The sequence below is a fragment of the Diplotaxodon limnothrissa genome, linkage group LG16, assembly GCF_057381915.1.
Source record: "Diplotaxodon limnothrissa isolate DT_005_m linkage group LG16, D_limnothrissa_male_GT1.1, whole genome shotgun sequence".
Classification (NCBI taxonomy): domain Eukaryota; kingdom Metazoa; phylum Chordata; class Actinopteri; order Cichliformes; family Cichlidae; genus Diplotaxodon; species Diplotaxodon limnothrissa.
Window position 1 is genome coordinate 17182194 of NC_140611.1, and position 20097 is coordinate 17202290.

The 20097-nt window shown below is 42.0% G+C and overlaps 1 protein-coding gene across 3 annotated transcripts in view; it reads right to left on the reverse strand.

Moving 5' to 3' along the window:
* mycbp2 (MYC binding protein 2) overlaps positions 1–20097 on the reverse strand; it is a 67501-nt gene that overhangs the window by 11133 nt on the left and 36271 nt on the right. For 2 of the 3 annotated variants that reach the window (XM_085374804.1, XM_085374802.1), the window contains exons 41-64: positions 19388–19506; positions 19180–19267; positions 19052–19101; positions 18758–18930; positions 18461–18605; positions 18137–18343; positions 17088–17143; positions 16900–17015; positions 16661–16758; positions 15513–15629; positions 14756–14896; positions 13467–13544; positions 12384–12608; positions 11297–11429; positions 11074–11199; positions 8800–8979; positions 2496–4133; positions 2241–2410; positions 1902–2149; positions 1651–1818; positions 996–1153; positions 699–898; positions 400–549; positions 156–316 (exon numbers count right to left, since the gene is read on the reverse strand). In XM_085374804.1, coding sequence (XP_085230930.1) covers positions 156–316; positions 400–549; positions 699–898; positions 996–1153; positions 1651–1818; positions 1902–2149; positions 2241–2410; positions 2496–4133; positions 8800–8979; positions 11074–11199; positions 11297–11429; positions 12384–12608; positions 13467–13544; positions 14756–14896; positions 15513–15629; positions 16661–16758; positions 16900–17015; positions 17088–17143; positions 18137–18343; positions 18461–18605; positions 18758–18930; positions 19052–19101; positions 19180–19267; positions 19388–19506 — 4945 coding nt within the window. Of the gene's footprint in view, positions 1–155; positions 317–399; positions 550–698; positions 899–995; positions 1154–1650; positions 1819–1901; positions 2150–2240; positions 2411–2495; positions 4134–5175; positions 5281–8799; positions 8980–11073; positions 11200–11296; positions 11430–12383; positions 12609–13466; positions 13545–14755; positions 14897–15512; positions 15630–16660; positions 16759–16899; positions 17016–17087; positions 17144–18136; positions 18344–18460; positions 18606–18757; positions 18931–19051; positions 19102–19179; positions 19268–19387; positions 19507–20097 lie in introns of all 3 variants that reach the window. The other variant, XM_085374803.1, reaches the window with a different exon arrangement.

Sequence of the window (20097 nt, forward strand, 5' to 3'; positions counted from 1 at the left end):
ACCACCACCAGTAGGCAAACACGGGGTTAGTATCTTGCCCAAGGATATTTGGCATGCAGCGAGGAGGCAGCCTGGGATCGAACCACCGACCTTCTGATTAGTGGCTGACCTGCTCTGCCACCTGAGCTACAGCCACCCCAAAAGAGAAACTGTACCTGAGTGCCATCTGCTGTAGTGAGCTGCCACTGGGAAGTGACATCATGAGGTCAGAGATGGTCTGAAGGAGGCGGTGGAAGGTGTGGGGCAGAGGATGAGCTGCTTCCCCAGCAATAACAATGTCAGACAGAGGGTGTTCGCAAACGCCAAGGTCTCGCTCCTGTGCAGAGTCGATGTTCATAATTAGAAAGTACAGTAAAGCCACCTTCTTATCACCCTCCGTAACTTTAAACAACTCATTACCTGTTCTAAATTTTCTTTGTTCCCCTTATTCTCATCGTCTTCCTCATCCTCAGGTTCAAATGGCGATGGCGTGAGCGATGCTACAAAATGCCAGAGAATATCATGCAGAGAGGTGGTCTGGATCACATTGCACAGAAGCCAGTTGAATGCCTGACAGGGAAATAAAAAAAAAAAATGTATTAGTCTTATTATAATATAGAAATGGGTGTAATATTAAAATATTTGCCTACGAACCCAAGATATTGTAATTAAAACAATAATTAAGGCAAGACTGAGTTGTGTTATTCGGACAACTTTACCTCCATGGCAAACACCCTGCAGGCAGATTTCCTCAGTGCATGCTTCATGGCCACCTCTAGGCCCTCCAGGTCATGGTGCTGGATAACAAAAGCCAGGACGGGCCACTGGAAGTTCCTCTCACCCTTACTGAGGGAGCCATGGGCTGAGATCAGCCGGGATAGCTCAGGGGATGGGTGACGTAACAGGGAAGAGCCAACTTCTGTACAGAAGACAAAGTAGTTTATTTATACACACGGTGCTGTAACTCACTCTGGAAGAACCAATAAGCACTTTTTGAAATGACAAGACGCGATTACCTGCATCACCGCTATGGACCCTGCGTCTGGGCACAGCTTTGACCCGTGCTGGAGAGGGCGAATGTTGCTTGTCATATTCTGATGCGACAACTGAGTAAGACCTCTGAAACACCGTCCGCTTAGCCGTGTCACTGTCTGTGATTGGACTGGTCTCGAGACTAAAAGACACAAACAAACAAATGCTGGTTACCCCTTAAATATTTTTAAGGACATTCAAGTACTTTAAACACAATATCGAAGTGTTGGCTGACAGAACAGTACATGGACATGTTCAGCAGCTGCTGCAGCTGTGGGAGGAAGGGACGCATGAATGTATAGATGTTAACAATAAAAAAAACAAAAACCTTTACACAAACACAAAGCCTTCTTTGTACAATTTAAGATGTGGTTTGCGATGACAGAGGCGGACGTTTTTAATTAAGTGCGCTGGCTGTCAGAATGTGCAGGGGAGAGACAAGCTGGGAACAACTTGTGCAAACAGTGCCTATTGGTACAATTGCATCATCTGTTGGTCAGTTATGAATAACAACGTGGAAACAAATAACCTAACATATAAACCAAAAAAAAGGAAAAAAATCTCTGTAATAAGAAATCAGAGCTGCAATTAACTCTTCTTTTAAATAAAAGAAGTAAAATTGAATTCATTGTCAATTACCTGGGTGGCATTGATTTCATGTTGCTCTCTGGTTCCTCAAACACATTGGGGCAGGCGTCAGGGGTGACTGAAATATAGGGCGCGGGAACAGATGTTGAGCGTAGATACCTCATCTCATCTTGGAAGAGGTTATCATCTTGGTAGGCTCCAAAGTTCTCAGTGTGTTGTCTAAAGGAAGAGTAAGAGACTCAAATCTTTATCAAAACACGTCACTGTAAGGTTTTCTTTTCTATGTCTGAGCTTGTAATTACCTAGCTAGTGTCTGTAGGTAGAGGCAGCCCATTTTATTGGGGAGTTCTTCTGAGACACCCTCCTTCAGGCTGGGGAGGAGGTGGGAATGAAGAGGCCGAGGAGGGTGGTGGCACAGCATGCTCGGTTCAGCTGCACTGCTGAGGGACAGTAGGAACAATGCGTTGGCCCGAATCACCTGGTGGGCCTCCATAGTGGGCAGCGCCCTTGGAGTCTTCACCTGCAGAGGTTTCTTCCTCGACTGCTTCACCTGGAAAACAAAGGAAAACACTGGAGTTTATTTCATGGAAGTCAGTATGATGTCAGAAGCTGATTCAAGGAGGAAGATTTAAAAACAGTACCTTCTCCCGGGCAGCAGTCTGTTTCTCTCTGAGGTATTTCTCCCGACAGCGATCACACACCAGGTACCAGGTGCTGCCTCCTATGCCGCCGTCTCCACAGTTTCCAGCCCAACCACCACAGAAGTGGCCAATACTGTTGTAGCCCTGACCCCCTGCATACCGGCCACAGCCTGCCATAATAACACAAAGGAGGGACGTTAAGAAACAGAAAAGACTTACAATTTAAAGTGTGTTACAAGATACCACTGACTGTACCTGGATGAGCCTGCCTCATATGGTACGTGACAGGGTAAGGGTGCGATTCTCCACACAGCTCACAGATGGTGTCTTTCTCTGGTCCACCCATTGCAAGTTGGGCCATCTCTCCAAACAGATTCCCTCTTGGACGCACCTCTGCCTTTTCCCTTTTCTTTTTCTCCTTCTTTGCCTTTTTACTGTCTTTCTCATGCTCTTTCTTTTTTAAGATGGCACTGGATCCCGGACTGGGGAAGATCATGTTCTGAGTTGCTGCCTTGATGGTGGCCATAGAAATGTCCTCCCAGAATGCAACCAAATGCTGCAGTGTTAATGGTAAGATTGATTTTGCCCTCATAGAGGGATGGGAAGTCATTTCATAGGAAATGGACTCTCCTTTTCCATCCTCACACTTCTCTGGCAGCGGAGGTTCCTTCAACATAGACAGCACTTTGTTTTTGTTGATGCTGCCCATTTTGGAGATGTCTGGGCCATGTGGAGCAATATTAAACATGTTAAGTGCAGAGGAAATCTCCAAGGAGTGGCGATTCTTTAATTTGCTCTCCTTCTCCTCAGCGCCCTGTCCTCCCAGGGAGCTGCGAATGGGGGCGTGCTCTTTGGTTAAGTCTGGGTTGAACTTGAGGAAGGAGGAGCAGGCCATGGCATCATGGACAATGCCTTCATGCCACAGGAACGCTGCAAAGACTGCGCGTGCACATTCAGCCACCGAGGGAGACATGGCCTGTTTGGCAGGTTCTGTGATCCTAGTTGTGCTCTCTCCTTTAAACAGAGGCCCGGATTTGTCCTTTTTAGAACGCGTGTGTCGACTGGAGGTTTTGCGGCTGACTTTGGGTGAAGAGCGGCTCTTTAGTTCCTCTTCGACAGGGGCTTTGCCGATGCTGAAGTGCACCTTACACGAGCCTTCTTCAGCATTACGGAGCTCCACATTCTCATCATTGACATCCTCATTGGAGAGGAGCGCGCTAGAGGTGCAGACCTCCACGACTTCACTGTGCAAGTTCTCTTGGGTAACATGTGGTGAGGGAACACGGTTCTCTGCATTGCCGGTCATCCCTTTATTTGGGTCTTTAGGAGACAGTTTAGGTTTGGGGGAGGTAGATCTGCCCCTAAGTGGCTCTGTAAGGGGAATCTTCTTCTTTCTCAGTGTGTCTGGGTCCAGAGTATAAGAGTCTGATTTGGATCTCTCTCTTGGAGGATCGAGCTGGGCTTTGGACGAAGGGCTAACTTTAGGTGGGAGATTCTTGTCATGGTGGGGTGAAGAAGAGTGCTGGGAAGAGTTGCTGGAGGGGCTAGACCTGCCTGACGTGGATATACTTTTTTGTTTGGGAGAGGAAGAGCGAGAGCCAGGATTCGGAGACTCAGACCGGTTTCCTGAAGTTCTACCATCTGCCTTTAGAGCCTGCAGTGTGTTGTGATTGGGCGAGTGGGAGCGGCTGTGCGAGTCAGACCTCAGTTTGGCCGTGTCGGACCGCAGTATAAGGGCCTCGCTAGCTGTCATTCCACCCTCACTTGTTTTGACCCTGCTCTGCTCAGAGGAGCGACTTCCGCGGCTCTCCTGTTTGGCTGAGCGATTCTCCTGACGGTGTTTGGAGGCTGGGGACATCGGCCGTGCACCAGGCATGAGGTTCCCTCGCTCACCTAAACATTAACAGGTGAAACTCAGTTACACCACAAAAAAGGTATCAGTAAGAGTGAAAAACAAAAACGTAATAAGAAAAACAAAGAAAGGTATAGAAAAACTGAATGAAGAGTAAAAGAGAGCTAATGTCAGGAATGTGAAAGAAGTTATGTCTTTTAATGTAAATGGCAGTGAAACATTTTATTAAAACAAACTAGTGACTTATGTGACCATCTAGATCAGGGCTGTCAAACTCATGTCATGGGCCCATGCAGCCCACGTTGATCTTAAACGGGCTGGACCATTTCTGGCAGTGTCAGTGTAACTACACATTTAAAATGCCTGAGATATCTTAATATATACGAAAAGGTGCAATTTTCAAACATGTCTCGGTTTTTCTAAATGAGAATAGATTTTGTTCATTTTCTTTAACACTAATTAAAAAAAAATTAAATCTACTTACTGTGCACCCATTGTAAAAACTGAATTTAAAAAAAAGTATCCATTACTTAATTACTGTGGCGTAGTATAAACAGCAACAGGTGAATCAATGATTTATCAGTAGGATAACATTGTCCAAAGCCATGCACTGACCCTGATTGCCGTCTTTCCGAGCCAGTTCTGGCCCTAATGTTTGACACCTCTGATCCAGATGTTTTGCAAATGAGACTGTTACTGGATAATGGAAGCACTGATGAAAGATGAATCTCAGCCCAGTTCAGGGACCACTCCTGATAATACTAGAAATAGCCTTGGTATTGACCAGAAACCAAGTAATTATGTACCAACTACAAATATCCAAAAAATGTCTATTCAATGAACAGCTTGAAAATTCCTTTTTTCTAACCGACTTTAAAATCATGTGCAACACTGAATAAGTCTTAAATGCAGTTTTTCCTCAATTTTCTTCCCATTAGACCATAATTTAAAGCTTTGCACTAACATAATCCCCCCCCAAAAAGTTGAGCACAAAGCCCTCGATTCACCACAGAGCAGACTTGAGTTCCTACCAACCATCTGTTCAGTCTGAGGGGAGGCATGATGCATGATGTGATTACCCACCCTTTTGCCTCAGAGCGAGAGATGAGAGAGCAGTACCATGCCCAGCCACGGACACATTGCTTTTGTGCACACGTTCGCGAGAAGCAAGGCTGCATGATGAACCATCTACAGCGGAAAACAGTGGAGCAGGTAAACAAACAAGACATGGAATGCAAGGAGGCCACCGCAGAGAAAAAGAAAGAAGGCATAGAGGCAATGGAGTCAAGGAGGTGGAGTAGAAAGTGGCAAAAGGACAACATGTTACAGTGATGAGGGGATCAACAGACAAACTGACTGGCGTGTAGAAACACTTATAGAAGAATAACAGAAAAACAAAGAACCCTGTAAATGTCATGGACAAAGTTGTGCACATGTTTTAGTTAATTTGTGAAATCCTCTCCTCTTTTGGGGCCAACAATACAACCTTTGGTAGGAGGCTTTATACTTGGTTATAAAGCAGGTAGTTTTGTTTTTGTTTTGTTTTTTTTTTTGGGGGGGGGGGGGGGGGGGGGGGGGTTATATTGATTTTATTTAAAACTGTATTTCCTGGAAAGGCACTGATTGTGAAGATTGGACTGCCCTACGAAAAAGCAAGATTAATAGATTAGTGAGCTATGTCAAGCTCAAAACTGGAGTTTTCAGTATCATGAAAGTGATCCACTTTTTACCTGGCTAAATCACCATGGTAACTTATGCTGAACCTAACCTGGTCCAGACCAGATTATGTTCAGTTTCAAATAAAGTTTGGAAATCAACTGAAAGTGCCATGTTTTAACCAGTTCTTTCATTTTCAGCATGTTTTAAAGTACAAGATTCTCTACTTGGCAAATGCAACTTGTTAGCCTACACCTTATCATCATGAATGAAGCCCAGCCATAAAGTTACAGCACTGTGCAATGCACTGTCTTTGGAAGGTACATGCATTTCCCAAGAGGAAATATTCTTATACAAAACATCCCTTTTTATGTGAAGACGGAACATGAAGCAGAAAATCCAGCATAACAGACGCGTGATAACCATGGTCATGAAACTCATCTCCGACTGGGGTTTTAGGTTTCGTCAAGCCAGCTCACGCAAAGAAAGCTTGACTTTGTTGAACTTCCTTCATAGTACATCCATCTGAGTTGATACAGTGTTTTCAGTAATGTTATTTATTTAGTTTCATTTAGAAAAGGTGGCCACTATAAAATTATTGAAGGTTGGAAGTAGAGCTGGGCGATATGAGATTTTTTCATATCACGATATGTTTTTTTCATTTCAGGCGATAACGATATCTATCACGATATAAGCCAAATAACTATATTTGTAAGATTTAAATGTGCCGTTGCTCACAAGTAAAATGTGAAATAATCAGCAGCTTGTTTTTATTTAAATATTTATTTCCCATAATAAGTTCAACAGGGTAGATGTACTTAAGGAACATGAGACTTTTTCAGATAAATAAAGGCAAATATTGCAAACTACACAAAAGGCAGCCGCTAAAGCGTTTAAGTTTCAAAATAGGACAAACGAAACAGACTACTAAATTGTCAATTCCACTTAGAAACAAAATATTAATTCTAAAAATAAATCTTAGTTTGTTTTACAGAAGAACAGACAAAACTGACTAACTTTTGTCAATATCAAATAAACTGAGAACTAAAAGGAAATTCTCAATCTCTCCTTGTTGTATAGCTGAGCTTTTCAAACAGTTTTAACAGTTACTTTAGTCTGACAAAAGCCGAATGACGAATTAGCGCTTCCAGTCAGAGACTGAGGCTACGTCCACACGTACACGGGTATTTTTGAAAACGGAGATTTTCCGTTTTCGTTTTAAAAAATAATCCCGTCCACACATAAAGGCAGAAATGAAGGAAAACGCTGCTATGAACATGCCAAAGCAGCAGGTGGCGCTAGATTCCTAACCGTGCCTAAATGTTGGCCAATCAGAAGTCTAGAAGCCTCGGTGGGAAAAAGTAAACAAAGCTGGGGCATAGAAGCAGAACCGAGTCGTATGTGTGGACGGACAGTAACTGTGTGTATATGTAAGCATTTAAACACTGCAGAGAGTAGAATTAACAGTATTGTAGAAATTCATTTCACCGAAACAATAACGTGGCGCAGTGTGACGCATGCACCAGTTTATTGTATTTCCAGACTTGCTTTCGGCACAATTTACAGTGCACGCTACTCTGTTTTTTGTCAGACTTGAAATAGCCGAAATACCTTCACACTACGGAACTTCTATGGCTCTTCCGTTCGACAATCTCTCCGGCATTGGAACCATCATCTGTTTTCTCTTCGGTCACGCTCGGTTGATTTTTCTAGTCGGCACACTCATTTCCTCCATTACGCGCTGGCTCCATTACCCGCTGGCTCCATTACCCGCTGGCTCCATTACCCGCTGGCTGCTTCCCAAACAAACACACGTGCGGCTTGGCACTTGTGCTGTACGTAACAAGTCACGCGACGTGACGCTGCGGCTGTGATTGGTTCGGCTCTGCGCTACTTAATTTGGATTGGCTGACCTTTTTTTTTTTTTTTTTTTTTTGAGGACAAGAGCGGCGAGGTCTATCGCGATAGCTTAATTTCTCTATCGAGTAAAAGTTATATCGCGATACATATCGTTATCGTTCTATCGCCCAGCTCTAGTTGGAAGACTGCTAGTATACTAAAACAAGAACATAAATTAAGAAGTTGAGCATTAAAAGAACAAAAACAAAAACATTTCCCTGCTCTCCATGACATCTTCAGGGCTCCGTAACAAATAGATAACAGATTAAAAAAAACAAAAAAAAACACAAAACAAACAACAACAACAAGTACACAGGACGCAGTAGAGCAGAGGAAAAGACCAACAGGGAGAAAGGGTGCTACACAGGCAGAAAATATTAGAGACAAGTGAACTGATTTTGGATGGTGTTACAAGACAGTGTCTTTTGAATTGCAGGGCTTTTAAAATTTTGAATTATCCACTTCAAGCGCAAACTTGGTATACGTAGAATATCATTACTTAATAGCTGATTTTTATTTTATTTTTTTTTTGTTTAAGCCGTTCATTGTTTAAAACAAACAAACAAAATCCCCCCCCCCAAACCTAATAATTGCTATAAACAAACAAGTGTTCAGACTTCTGTTTGCATTTTCTGTCACAGCCTGGGCTGTTTGAGGTGAAAGTGAAACAAGCTGTTACTAAAGGATGGAAGATGCAGATTTCATTTCAAAGCAGCAATGAAGCAGATGAAGAACAGGGTAAAAGGCACGCTAAACAAGAGAGCAAGCACAGCAAGCAGAAAATTAAGCAACTTGGCCAATTACTTGAGCGCATGGCAAAAATATCCCGTTGACTTGGATATAGAGTCTATTAATGTTTGAAATCTTGCTTAGAAAACAAGTGAAAGTACCAACTCATGGATTATTTAAAGGTCATGTCACCTGTTTTTTATAAGAAACAAGATTTAAGCATGGAATAGACTTGTCGGCTTGTTAAGGATATTTCTGCACCGTACAACACAACTGTGCCGATATGTGTCACATATCATCCTGTTCTCCCCCAAAAGTACAGATAAATTAAAAACAGATTACAATTCCATGAAACGAAAAGTTGGGAGGAAAAGGATCAAAATCTGTGCTAGCAAGCGCTGTCAGAAAGCTGGACAGACTTACTCAGAAGCTGTGGTTGTGGCTGAGACAGTTGGGAGGGGGATTGTCCAAACACAAATGGGCTGTGGACAAGGGAGGAAGAGGAGGGAGGTTGGGCAGCTTGCTCAAATATGGAGGAGGAGGGAGCTGCTGAGAGGAAGGGCCCAGACTGAATGGAATTCAGTATGGCACTCAACCGGTCACCTGCAAACATGGAGACAGAGGAAGGGGACAAACTAAAGCTTTTACTATGGTTTAAGGATTCTAAATGGGGGATGTAGGTCAGTCACCTATTTTTCTTATCAATCATTTCAATCATCAGCCAGGAGGAGGAGGAGCTATTATGGGCATCCGGAGTCCCAGCAGTCGTGTTCATAGATGGAATTGGGAAACTAGCATGAAGCCTAAGTGGGCTTAATACTATTCTGGATGAACTGAGCACAAAAATTTCTAGTATGGTCCTAGGTTTAAAAAAAATAAATCAAAAAAGACAAGCCAAGAAGTATATAAGGAAGAAACTACAACTCCCAACAAGTTTTTTATTGAAGGGGGAAAAAAATCAAATTGGTTACTTTAAAAATCTGCCCAGTACAGGGTATGTTCTACCAGATAACTCCAGCAACTACAGATGGTTTATTCCTATTAGCAACAACAAATTGTACTTTTTTCACCACAGCACAGCAGCACTTCCTCCCTTTTCCTAACAGTTTATGGAAAATGTATATTGTTCTTTTTATTTTAGGGCTCAGTCTTACAAAAAACCTGCATGTCCTCACAAGAAGTTCCAAGATCATCATCTTGGGAAAATCTCACTGGATAGCTTCTCCTTAGTGAAAGGTTTCACTGCGCACCAAGCTGCAAAACTTGGTCGATACATATTCCCAGAGGTTTTTTTGTAAATGTCTATAAAATACATTGTAAAGTGAGGGATGATAACCATCAGCACACCATTTCTTTTTTTAAGGTTTCTCTGTCCTGCACACTCAGAGCCCACTCACAATGCTGCCTCACAGCATGAAAACTCAAACCCAGAGGTGGTTAGTGATTCAGACTTTCCATTAGATGGCTCAGTGGGGGCTTTCAACTCATGAACGAGTTGTAAAATCGAGGTGGACATGCTTGTATTAGTTGAGTATTTATTCTAGACGTGCATTTCCACGCACATTTTCTATGTTTCAGTAAATATTTTCAGCGCCACTTTATTATTTTTATAATCTGTATTGATTTACAGATTTAACACCGCTTCTACAGGTTGGTTGACTATGTACCTTGTGTAAATGGGAAGGATTTTTCAGGTCAAGGTAAATACAAACATTCACGACAAACTACCATTGATTACCCAAGCCCCTGTTAAAAGGATGCAACTACATCCATTTCTCCACATTACAACCAGTCTTAACTTCATCCAAGTATAACGGTAATCCATAGGCACTCCTTGCCAACAGACATTTAGAGAAGAAAGCTTGACAATGTGTTTACAATCTGCATAGCAAAGGTATTATGCAGGAGCATTAGAGTTGCAGATTTATTGCATCTGACATCTAGACAAGTAAAACAACCTTCAACTTCAATCATTGTGCATAACATAACCAGAGTTCCATGATTAGCATGACTAAGAATCCTAACGGGGCAACCTCCTTTTTGTGAAAGAGCAAAGCCATTTGAAAAAAAAAACAAAAACCCTGCTACTTTGGTAGCAGAAACACTGACTTTAATTAGGTGATGTTTGCAGTATTTGGCAATATATTGTAGAAAACATTGCAAACAAACATTGAAAACAAAGCCCCTAGTAGCCCAAATGACCAGGGGCACACTGACTGGCCCATGCAAGCAAATTTATGCCTGACAATGCAGAAATATCAGGCATGAAATAACAAAAGGTAGACACAATAAAAAGCATGCACAACAAAAAGAGATGAAAGATGGCGCCCGTGATTTGAAAAGACCGACCGACTCCAACTGCATCACTGAAACTAAGGTCTGATACTAGTATACACTGTGACTGCAAATTTCGGCTTTTTTTGACGTTATAAACAAATTAAATTTGATAAAGCAACATATCTGCATAGCAAAAATGAATTAAATTGTTTCATTTTTATACGCAAAGAGTGGCGTTTGGTGAGTAATGGTTTATTTGAAAGGATTTTAGTGAGAAGAGCAACTAAAAGTCCTGATGCCTTTGTTACAATAAAGTACAAGATAAACAAGAAAAGGAAGCAAAGAGAATTTATATCTTGGAAAGGTGATCTGCACATGATGCATTTTTGTAAAGTTAACTCTACTCCAAGCTGACCTTACCTTTGTTGTTGGAGATGCCATAGTCAAAGCCCTGTGCTCCATTTGAAGTTGAGGCTCTATTGAAGGCCTGCACAGAGAAAGGGCTGGGTGGCGGGGTCTGGTTCCCATGCTCAAGCAATGCTTGCTCTGAAAAAGTCAATTTAATAACATTGTTTCATCATAATCTGGCATTAGGAGGGCTTAAATCTGGGTTAGAAACCGTTTAATCAGCCACGCCACCTACCATCATCGTGGCGAAGGTATTGGTTTCCACCACGGTCTCTGGCCAGTGACCAGGCCTCTCCTTCATCACTCTCACAGAACTCCACTACACTGTTCTTATCCAGCTGTACCCAGGTTCCCTCTGAGTTGACCACCTGATACATAAGCAACACTATTTATCCATGCTCATACATACACACACGCACAAACAGCACATGTGAATCCACTTTCAAAATCAGCTACAGTCAATTTTCTTATTCACCCACCCTACATCCACCGTATCCACCACATACAAAAGGTTCTACGCAAGATCACTGACATGCAAGTATTCATCCCATCTGATTGACACATACAGAATATAGAGCAGCAGATCACAATAAATTAATTTGGTGTATTAGCAGACACAGCTAGACAAAACTGATGAGCTGAAATTAAAAAAATAAATAAATAAATAAAAACAAAACTTACTCTAAGGGCTAGTTTATTGAAAGGTAAATGCATGAAGCTGTGTTTTCTCAACTCCCTGAAATATTATCATTTTGGAAATTCAAAAAACAAATCAGAAAACACAAACAGATGAAAGTATTAGTATGTGCAGGCAGCATCTCCCAGATCCACACACACTAGTAGAGGCGCAGGAAACTACTGAACAGCATGACACACCACCACCGCAGCCAATGACAGGTCATAACCAAAAGAGGAGAGGCTCCACATCGCCAGGCAAGAAATAACTTAGGTTCTTATATTGACAAAAATCATTACAAGAGCAGGAAAGGTACAGTCAAGGCACAGAAAGGCTCCAGCATTTTGTGATTAGGCTTCCACTGAGAGACCTCAAGCCAGCTGAATGTGACACCCTGAAACTGCAGTGGATTCATAGACAAACTGGAATTAGTCAATCAAGCAGAAAATTGTTGCTGCCACAGCAATGGGTAGAAAGATAGAGAACACACACACACCCAGAAGCAGCTCATGTATTCCCCTTTGAAAGAGAGATTACATTTGAAGGCCAAAATCTACTAAAAATCAGTATAGCTTGATCCAAGCAGTCTGAATAATTGAGCTCCAGCCACAGAAAACACATTTGATTATTTGGGGTGAGTGCGTACCTCGCCTATGGCCTTGACCTTGTTGCCAAGAACTAACATTCCAATGGGGATACCCCTAAGGTTTGGGCAGCTTCTGATGTTGTGACCAGAGGGGCCGGTCTTCACTACCTTATAAAGCCCCGGACCGCCGCCCTGCCCTGCTCTGTTCTGCACCCGAATGGGGGCCTCGTGGGAAGGGCAGCTGCTCACCTCCTTTATGTTCTCCTCCAACTGGCCCCTGACCTCCTGCAAGAGTTAAGAGCATGGATTAGAGTCAGCGCACATCAATAAAATAGGCTGCAAAAATGTTCAAGACCAGCACAGGGCTCAGACTACAAAGCCCAGAAATGTGAAGGTGAAAAGCACTTAGCAGCCTCACAGGGAAATGCTGTAAAAACCATGCAGTTCAGCCCTCTTTACGTGTATTAAGTGCCATCTTTAAGGTCTCAAATAGCATATTTGCTTTTTTTTTTTTTTTTTAAACCAACGGTTCAGTGACAAAACCGATGCAACTCACTTATCCGTTCACTAACTATGAAGCTGCACACAGCAGCCAGCCAGCTGAGCTTGGCACAAAACTGGAAAGGAAGTAAGTGTATCCGTCGTCACAGTAAAATCATACAGCAATTTGCCCCTGATATTAAAAATACACTGTTCAACCACAAAGAATTGACAAACACTCACTTTAGCATTTTAGTAATCCAGTTAAAAACAACCAACAACTTAAATAAAATGCTCTCATTTTCAGTTAAAGGGGGGCATGCTATGGCACACACAGAAACAGGACTAGATATGGCAAGCCTTTCAAACAAGACCTCATGCAACAGTCTGAACATTATTATCTTCATCTCCATGCAACATACAAGCTTTAATACAAACAATTACTATTAATCCTAAATGTGATCACTGCGGAGTCTTCAGTAGCCACCGATATGATGTATTATCACGGTACAGACAACCATGCAAATACAGTTTGACCTCTTATACCTCAAATTCACACTGTGGGACAACTACAAAGTCACAAGGTGTTCGAGGATACAAGAAAAGAAACAGGCGATAGGCTATGGGGCAGTCAAACTATGTTCCCTCCTTCACACAACTCACCTGTGGTGGGAATATAGTTAAGGGGGTCCATGACAAAAAGCCGATATCCCTGACTCCTTGGCTAGCATTAAAGACATTCTGAGCAACAAATTGTAAAACAGTCAAGAAACAGTAGACGACTCAAGAAAGGAGAGAAAAACGGGAAAGGGGAGGTTCTAGTGTATTTTTTTGGAAGAAGAAAAAAAAAAGCTCTTGGCTCTTATGGATTTTCCAGGATAAGTCAAGTTAGGAAGACAGATTCAGACAGGCCAGTTAGTTGTGGAGCACTGAAATAAGCCAATGAGTGCAGAATTAAAAGCAGTAACAAAACAAAACATACAAAGAAAAAAAAAATGTTGCAGGGGCACTGAAAATTCACTCCCAACACCTTATTGCAATTATGTCCAAATCCATGACCAAATGACTTAAAAAAAAATGTAAAAATAAAGACATATAGAGAAGAAACTTCCAAAAAAATTCCCCATTTGGATGATGTAGTGTGTCATGCTGTTCAGACAGAGACCAGACATGGAAGCCTCCTAGCACTGCATCCCAATGCAGAGGTGGAGTTACAGAGAAGTAGAGGTACAATTATCCACTCAAACCTTTCACAGGCCAGTGACTGCTTCATGACAGAAAACCACCATCTTTGGATACATTCCCATTTAAAACGGCATCAATTTCTTGAATTATACCCAGTTGAATGACCCATTTGAGTCAGTGGCACTTTTAGGGTGGTTTTTGCGGCATGGAGCAAAATGTGTGGGGGGGAACTCCTTGCCATCACATGCTGCAGTGAGCAACTCTTTATGAACTGTGAGTGAGAAGCGATGAGTAAATGAAGACTCAACAGTGCAGAATAAGCAAAGGCAAACAGCACACAAGTGCTCTTTCACTACATTTTTCCTTGTCTGACCGGCCCTGCATTGGGGTTTACTTTAATGCACTAAACATATACCGCCTCACCACGTGAGCCAAGAGTCCACAGCTAAACACATGATGGTCATGTAACAGTAAACCTTTTGCCTTCAAACGTGAGTTAATGCATGCACACTCCAGCTGCTGTTCCTTTGCACAGTGTGTTAGTGAAAGTTTCATACCGAGATATTCCATGCACAAGAAACACCCCAGCAGGTACACTCTGATAAGATACTCTGATGATTTACCATGCTTCAAGGACAAACCCAGGTAAGTCCTTGAAAAGCCGTTATCATTAAACAACACAGATGAGCTCTTCCCCAAAATAAACAGTGCAGGAGCCTCTAATCGTAAACGGAGACAGGCTACTCAGCAGGCCGCCTTCTACTTACGTCGGCTGGGACCAGTAGGCTCCTGCCCAGGTGCTGGTTAAAAGAGAGGCACCAGGCTTCAGTGTACCCATTCATGTTGGGAACATACTTCTTTACAGTTTCATCATTGAGCCTGAGCCACACACCATCATCATTGTGGATCTAAGGGAAAACAAGCAACAGAGTAGAGCAAAGGCATGCCATCCTGTTACTAGGGAAGTAGGAGGGGAGTGCCCTCATACATACGCACGGCATCTCTGAGGCTGCCCAAAGTAATTAGATAACGCCACGCTCATGGTGAAGCAGGATGCAGGTGAAACATTACATGAATGTTTCCGGTACTAACGACAAAAGATGAGAGCAGATATTGTGCAGGGCTGACAAATACAGTCAATACATGCCACATTACATTGCAGTTATAAAGTGCGTAGTAATTTAAGAATTCATCGTCTCATTTGGATTCATGAGGATGGTGTTCAAGCTGTTTATGGAGCCTCAGAGTGCCTTGCAAGAGCAATAAGCAACATAAAGAGCAACAAATTTATGAAGTAGTAATCATTATTGAAAGAGGTAATTACAAAGAAACTACAGAAATCATGTAAAAAGAGTAAAAAGACTCAAAATTACTTTAATCTAGAAAAAAAACCTCTAGATTTTACAATAATTATGAGTCGGCTCTTATTGATTCAAACAAGAAGAAACACAGAAACAGGACAAAAGTGGACCCTGGTGTTCCACATAGAATACTAGGTCTTCTGCCTGGTCTAAAGTCAATTACCTCGTCAATGAAAGTGATGGTGCCATTGACATGCACTATGCCTATCTGTTCACTCTGCAGGGAGGGGTGACTACGCACACGCAGGCCTGCGCTGTCCTTGGATACAAATTTGCGGACCTGAGAGAAGCAGAGGGGAGATGGAGACCGTGAGCGGCAGGGGTAAAGAACAGAAAGGAGAAAAATAAAGTCAATAAGAGCAGTAGGAAAAGAAAAAGGAGAAAGCAGTTGACAGTGATAGATCGCATGCTTTAATCCAGACAAAGCCCGCTTCCAAGTACAAGCATACACACAGCAAAAGATGACCAATCTTAAGGAGCTTCATTTCATTAGCACCTGTTATGAAGTTTGTTGTGTGTTATCTACACTGATGCATGAAGAAAAAAATCAAAACAAAACTTTTAAAACATGTCCAAAAGGAGTATACACAAGTGATTGAAAAAGGCACACATTGTTGCTTGTTTCCCCCATTATGGATTTCAAAACTCAAAAGGCCACAAAATGATGATGACCCCAATGTGCATAACATCAGGTAGATGCAATTTCTGCATCTGAAGCAATTTCCAGTTCCTACACCATACAAGTACTCGTCAACGTACACAGTCTGTATACATGCACGATAGAACCTAACAACCAGACTCACAGTGCTCAGACTTAATGTTTGTCTTCATCTAGTTAGAGGCATCACAAAAGAAAGGACATCACACCGAAATCTACCGTGGCATTATAAAAGAGTTGGATTTATTTGCTCGTTTACTTTGTGACCAAAATATCTTTGACTGGACTGAGGTTCATTGCTTCCTATGAACCAGCAAATCGTTAGTCAGCAGAGCAAACCAAACGAGGAGGCGCAAACAGCCAAAAGCTACACAGAGGTGATATACAATTCTCAGTATGAACTGAAATGCTAACAAAACAAAAAAAAAAAAAAAAAAAACTTTTCAAAAGGTCAAAAAGGATCTCTGTGTTTCTGATGAAACTGATGTCAACATACTGCATAAAGCAGCTGGTTCAATCCGTTAGAATTTGGTGCTGGCAGGAAATCCTGTTGCCATCTCTGTTGAGTTGCATTTGCTGGATGACTGCATGGTAATGTTCAGCATGTTTGTTCATGTTCATGTCCTAGTTGGTCAACTGAAAGAAAAACTCACCTTGCTAGGCTGAGGCTCAGCTTTTGGCTTGACCATCTGAGTCCCAGGTGGTATCATGCCTTTGGGAGGGTCTTTGACTTCTACCTCCAAACCAGCATCTAAATCATTTAAAAAGGATTTACAACTCGACTTTGTAAATTCACAAGAAATTTATTGCCTCCACATAAATTTCATGCTTCTATGGGGAAAGACTTAAGAGAACGCACCAGCTTTTTGAACGCGCGTTTAGACTGAATTACCTATTTCAATGCCATCGATGGTGACGTGGATCGTATAGAGGCCGACTGCTCCTGGAGTCCAATTGGCACTGTAGGTGCCATCAGTGTTGGCACGGATGAGCATATTCTCGCTGGGTCTGTGTGGGCAATGAAAAATAAGTAGACTGCGTCTCCTAGGAAAGTCTGTTCTTTTTTCTGCACCGTCTTACCTCTTTGGGGTGGGGGAAGCAAAGCGCAGCTCTTCAAAGGAGTAGTTTTCATATGCCTAAAACAGACACAGATGTAACGTAAGAGCAACAGCAAATACACTAGTTTCCCCCCCACTTTTTTTTTTTTTTAAGTCAAGTCACATTCCCCATCTATGATACAAACTCATGATGGGTTCAACAATTTGCCTTTTACCCCTCTTTACACTTAGTGTAACTGCTGTTTGGTTAATTGAAAGACCGGCACCAATCAGATATTCATTAATGGATTACGCTACAACAACTGAAAGAAAAAGTAGCACACTGTAATTTTAATTCAGCTTCTGTAGTTGTCCGTGAGCTTGACTTTAGCTTTCTTCAAAGTGACATAGTTGGGCTACTGATACAGGCTTTCCATTTAAGTACATCATAAGCTGGAGAGCATGAACACCATTCTTGTGACTAGCCTCTGATTGATGGCAAAGGAGCACTTTTTTCCATTACTACCATGCAACAAAAATGCACAACCGGCTTTTTGAATGTTTTATATAACAAACTAAAAGGCTGTCACTCCCAAGGTAAGCCATTCATTTTTGACTTTTTTTTTATCCTCTTCAGATACACAGAAGCCGTCCTTCAGTAAAAGTCTGTCAATGCTACTCTAATCTGAACCACTTGGTGGAAGAATTTCTAAGCCCTGTAACACCCTTCTCTCATTATCATACACAGTAAATGGATTAGAATAACATGGAGCTTTTACAGTCTTCAAGCTACAGGCCATACGCATCCATTTATACACATTTATGTGGAACATTTTTTTTTCAGCTTACATCTGTACTCACTGGCAGGTGTATTCAGATTTTTTTTAAAATTTCCCAGTATATTGTTATTATCTTCTTTAGCCATTTCTAACGAAGCTCTGTTTTTAAAATAATTATTATTTAATGTTACCAAATGTTAAATGTTGTATTTCAGAATCTAACCACCCAGCTCCAACCTGAGCTACAGAATCTGCAACAGGCTAATATACACAGGTGAGGTAGCGAGTGGCGCCCCAGTTACACGATGCTGACCTTCATCATGGTAATAGCAATGTACCGAGCCTCTTTCACAATCATGGGCTCATAGGTGGCTTCCAACTTGGGCACTGGCAAACCTCCAAAGGTTAGGTCGGGTCCAGAGGAAGAAGGGGAACAGCTTCCAGGTAGTCGCTGCAACTTCTTCACATTTTCTGGTTGCACTGACTTTTTCTGTGAAACAGGTACGGCCTTCACCTCCACCTACAAACAAAACAAACACGGTGACCGACAAATTCAGTAAACTACTTTTGTAGGTTTGGCACTTGAGACACAATTACATAATTGTTTCTTTTTTTCTTTTAAGAGAGTTTTCCTGACCTTCATGTTAGGAACATGCACCACATCCCCATACTGGTCTTTGGTCTGAACCACCACAGTGGTTGGCCACCCACAGCGTATATCATCTTTGTTCAGAATCAGGGATGTCTTCTGAGGATCTGCGTAAGAGTCTGGCTGTAGCCATCTGCATTGGTCAAACAAAGAGGGAACGAATATGTAGTAACAGCCCAAGTATTATTTATCTCAAAGAATTGAAATTCAATATGAATAATTTTCTTCTGAGGTAATTTTCATTCAATTTGAATTTTGCTTTCTCATCCAAGGATGGAAGCATACCTAGCCAGACGTCCCCCACTTGAATTCTGCACACAGGTGATGAAGTCCTCAAGGAAGGAGTGCTCATTGGTTTGGATGTGCAAGGGTAGATTCCCCTCAAGGGCCTCCAGGATGGTGGGAGAGTGAGACAAGGCCAGACCCTTCCCAAGGATCCCTGAGTGGGCCTTACACACCTGAGTGGCAACAAAGTTTCGAAAGTTAAGTGCTTAGTAGAGATAGCTTCTTCTTTTTTCTTTTTCTTTTTTTTAACTTAAATAAATTATCAGGGAAGGTTTAACTTAAAAGACAATATACCTGAAGAGAGGCTTCCTCAAGAATCTCAAGATCTTCCTCCAACTCATTGCCTACAAAAAATTAAATCATGATTATACGAGTTATGCAAAAGGCTGCCTCAAATGCACCGATTTTACTTTTTTCTGTACCTATAGGAAGGGCCAAGTCTTTCTTCATTAGAGCCGCAGCACACACACTACCCAGGTAGGCCAACTCCTTCTCCAGTTGGATAATACCCTGAAATTTACAAAACATCTGTCAGAAAGGTATTTATTACTTTTTTACAGAGGACATACAAAGTGCTGTAAAACTACAGGCTCAGGGTGGGTGGCACAATTCACTGAAGAGCATCTGTACCTCATCAGGACCGGGGTTGAATTCATATCCCACAGCCACACACTTAAAGCCGTAGAAGCAGGCTTTCTCATCTTTCACATAATCTGAGGCTGTTTCAAGTGAAAAGAGCACTTCATTTCCTGGAACCAGATAGAGCAGAAATACACAGTAATGCATCTAACACGAGACAGTTAGGCAGAGCTCTGTAAAAACAATAATTTGTAAACTAATGGCTGCCTGCTGCGGCAGGTGGCTCAGTTAAGCATCATTAAGTAGAATAAAGTACACAAAGGATGCCAACAATTATCATCAACGAGCTGCAGCTGGCTTCATGAACATATGTTGGATTAAGAATGTTGTCACTACTCAATCAGAGCTCATACTTAAGTATACAACAGATTTCATTAAAATGCTGCTAGCTCTCTCACAGTAAACAAAGAATACTGGTCCTCCTACAGAATATGCATTGTCTCTGCCTCTGTGGACGCCGTGGTATACAAGTTTTTTTTAGGTGTCTTCCAGCCTGGAGTTCCCTTCTGTCGAAAGTAACGCACGATCCAGGGCAACATTTCACTCCGCTGCCTTGAGGAAGTTCATTAACCACTAAAGACTTATGGCAGAAATATAATAATCCTGCAAAGAATAATACCACTGTAGCGCAGAGGCTGATACACCACATGAGCTTTGAACAAAGGTCACTGGCGATGAAATATTATGCCAGTCATAAAGGA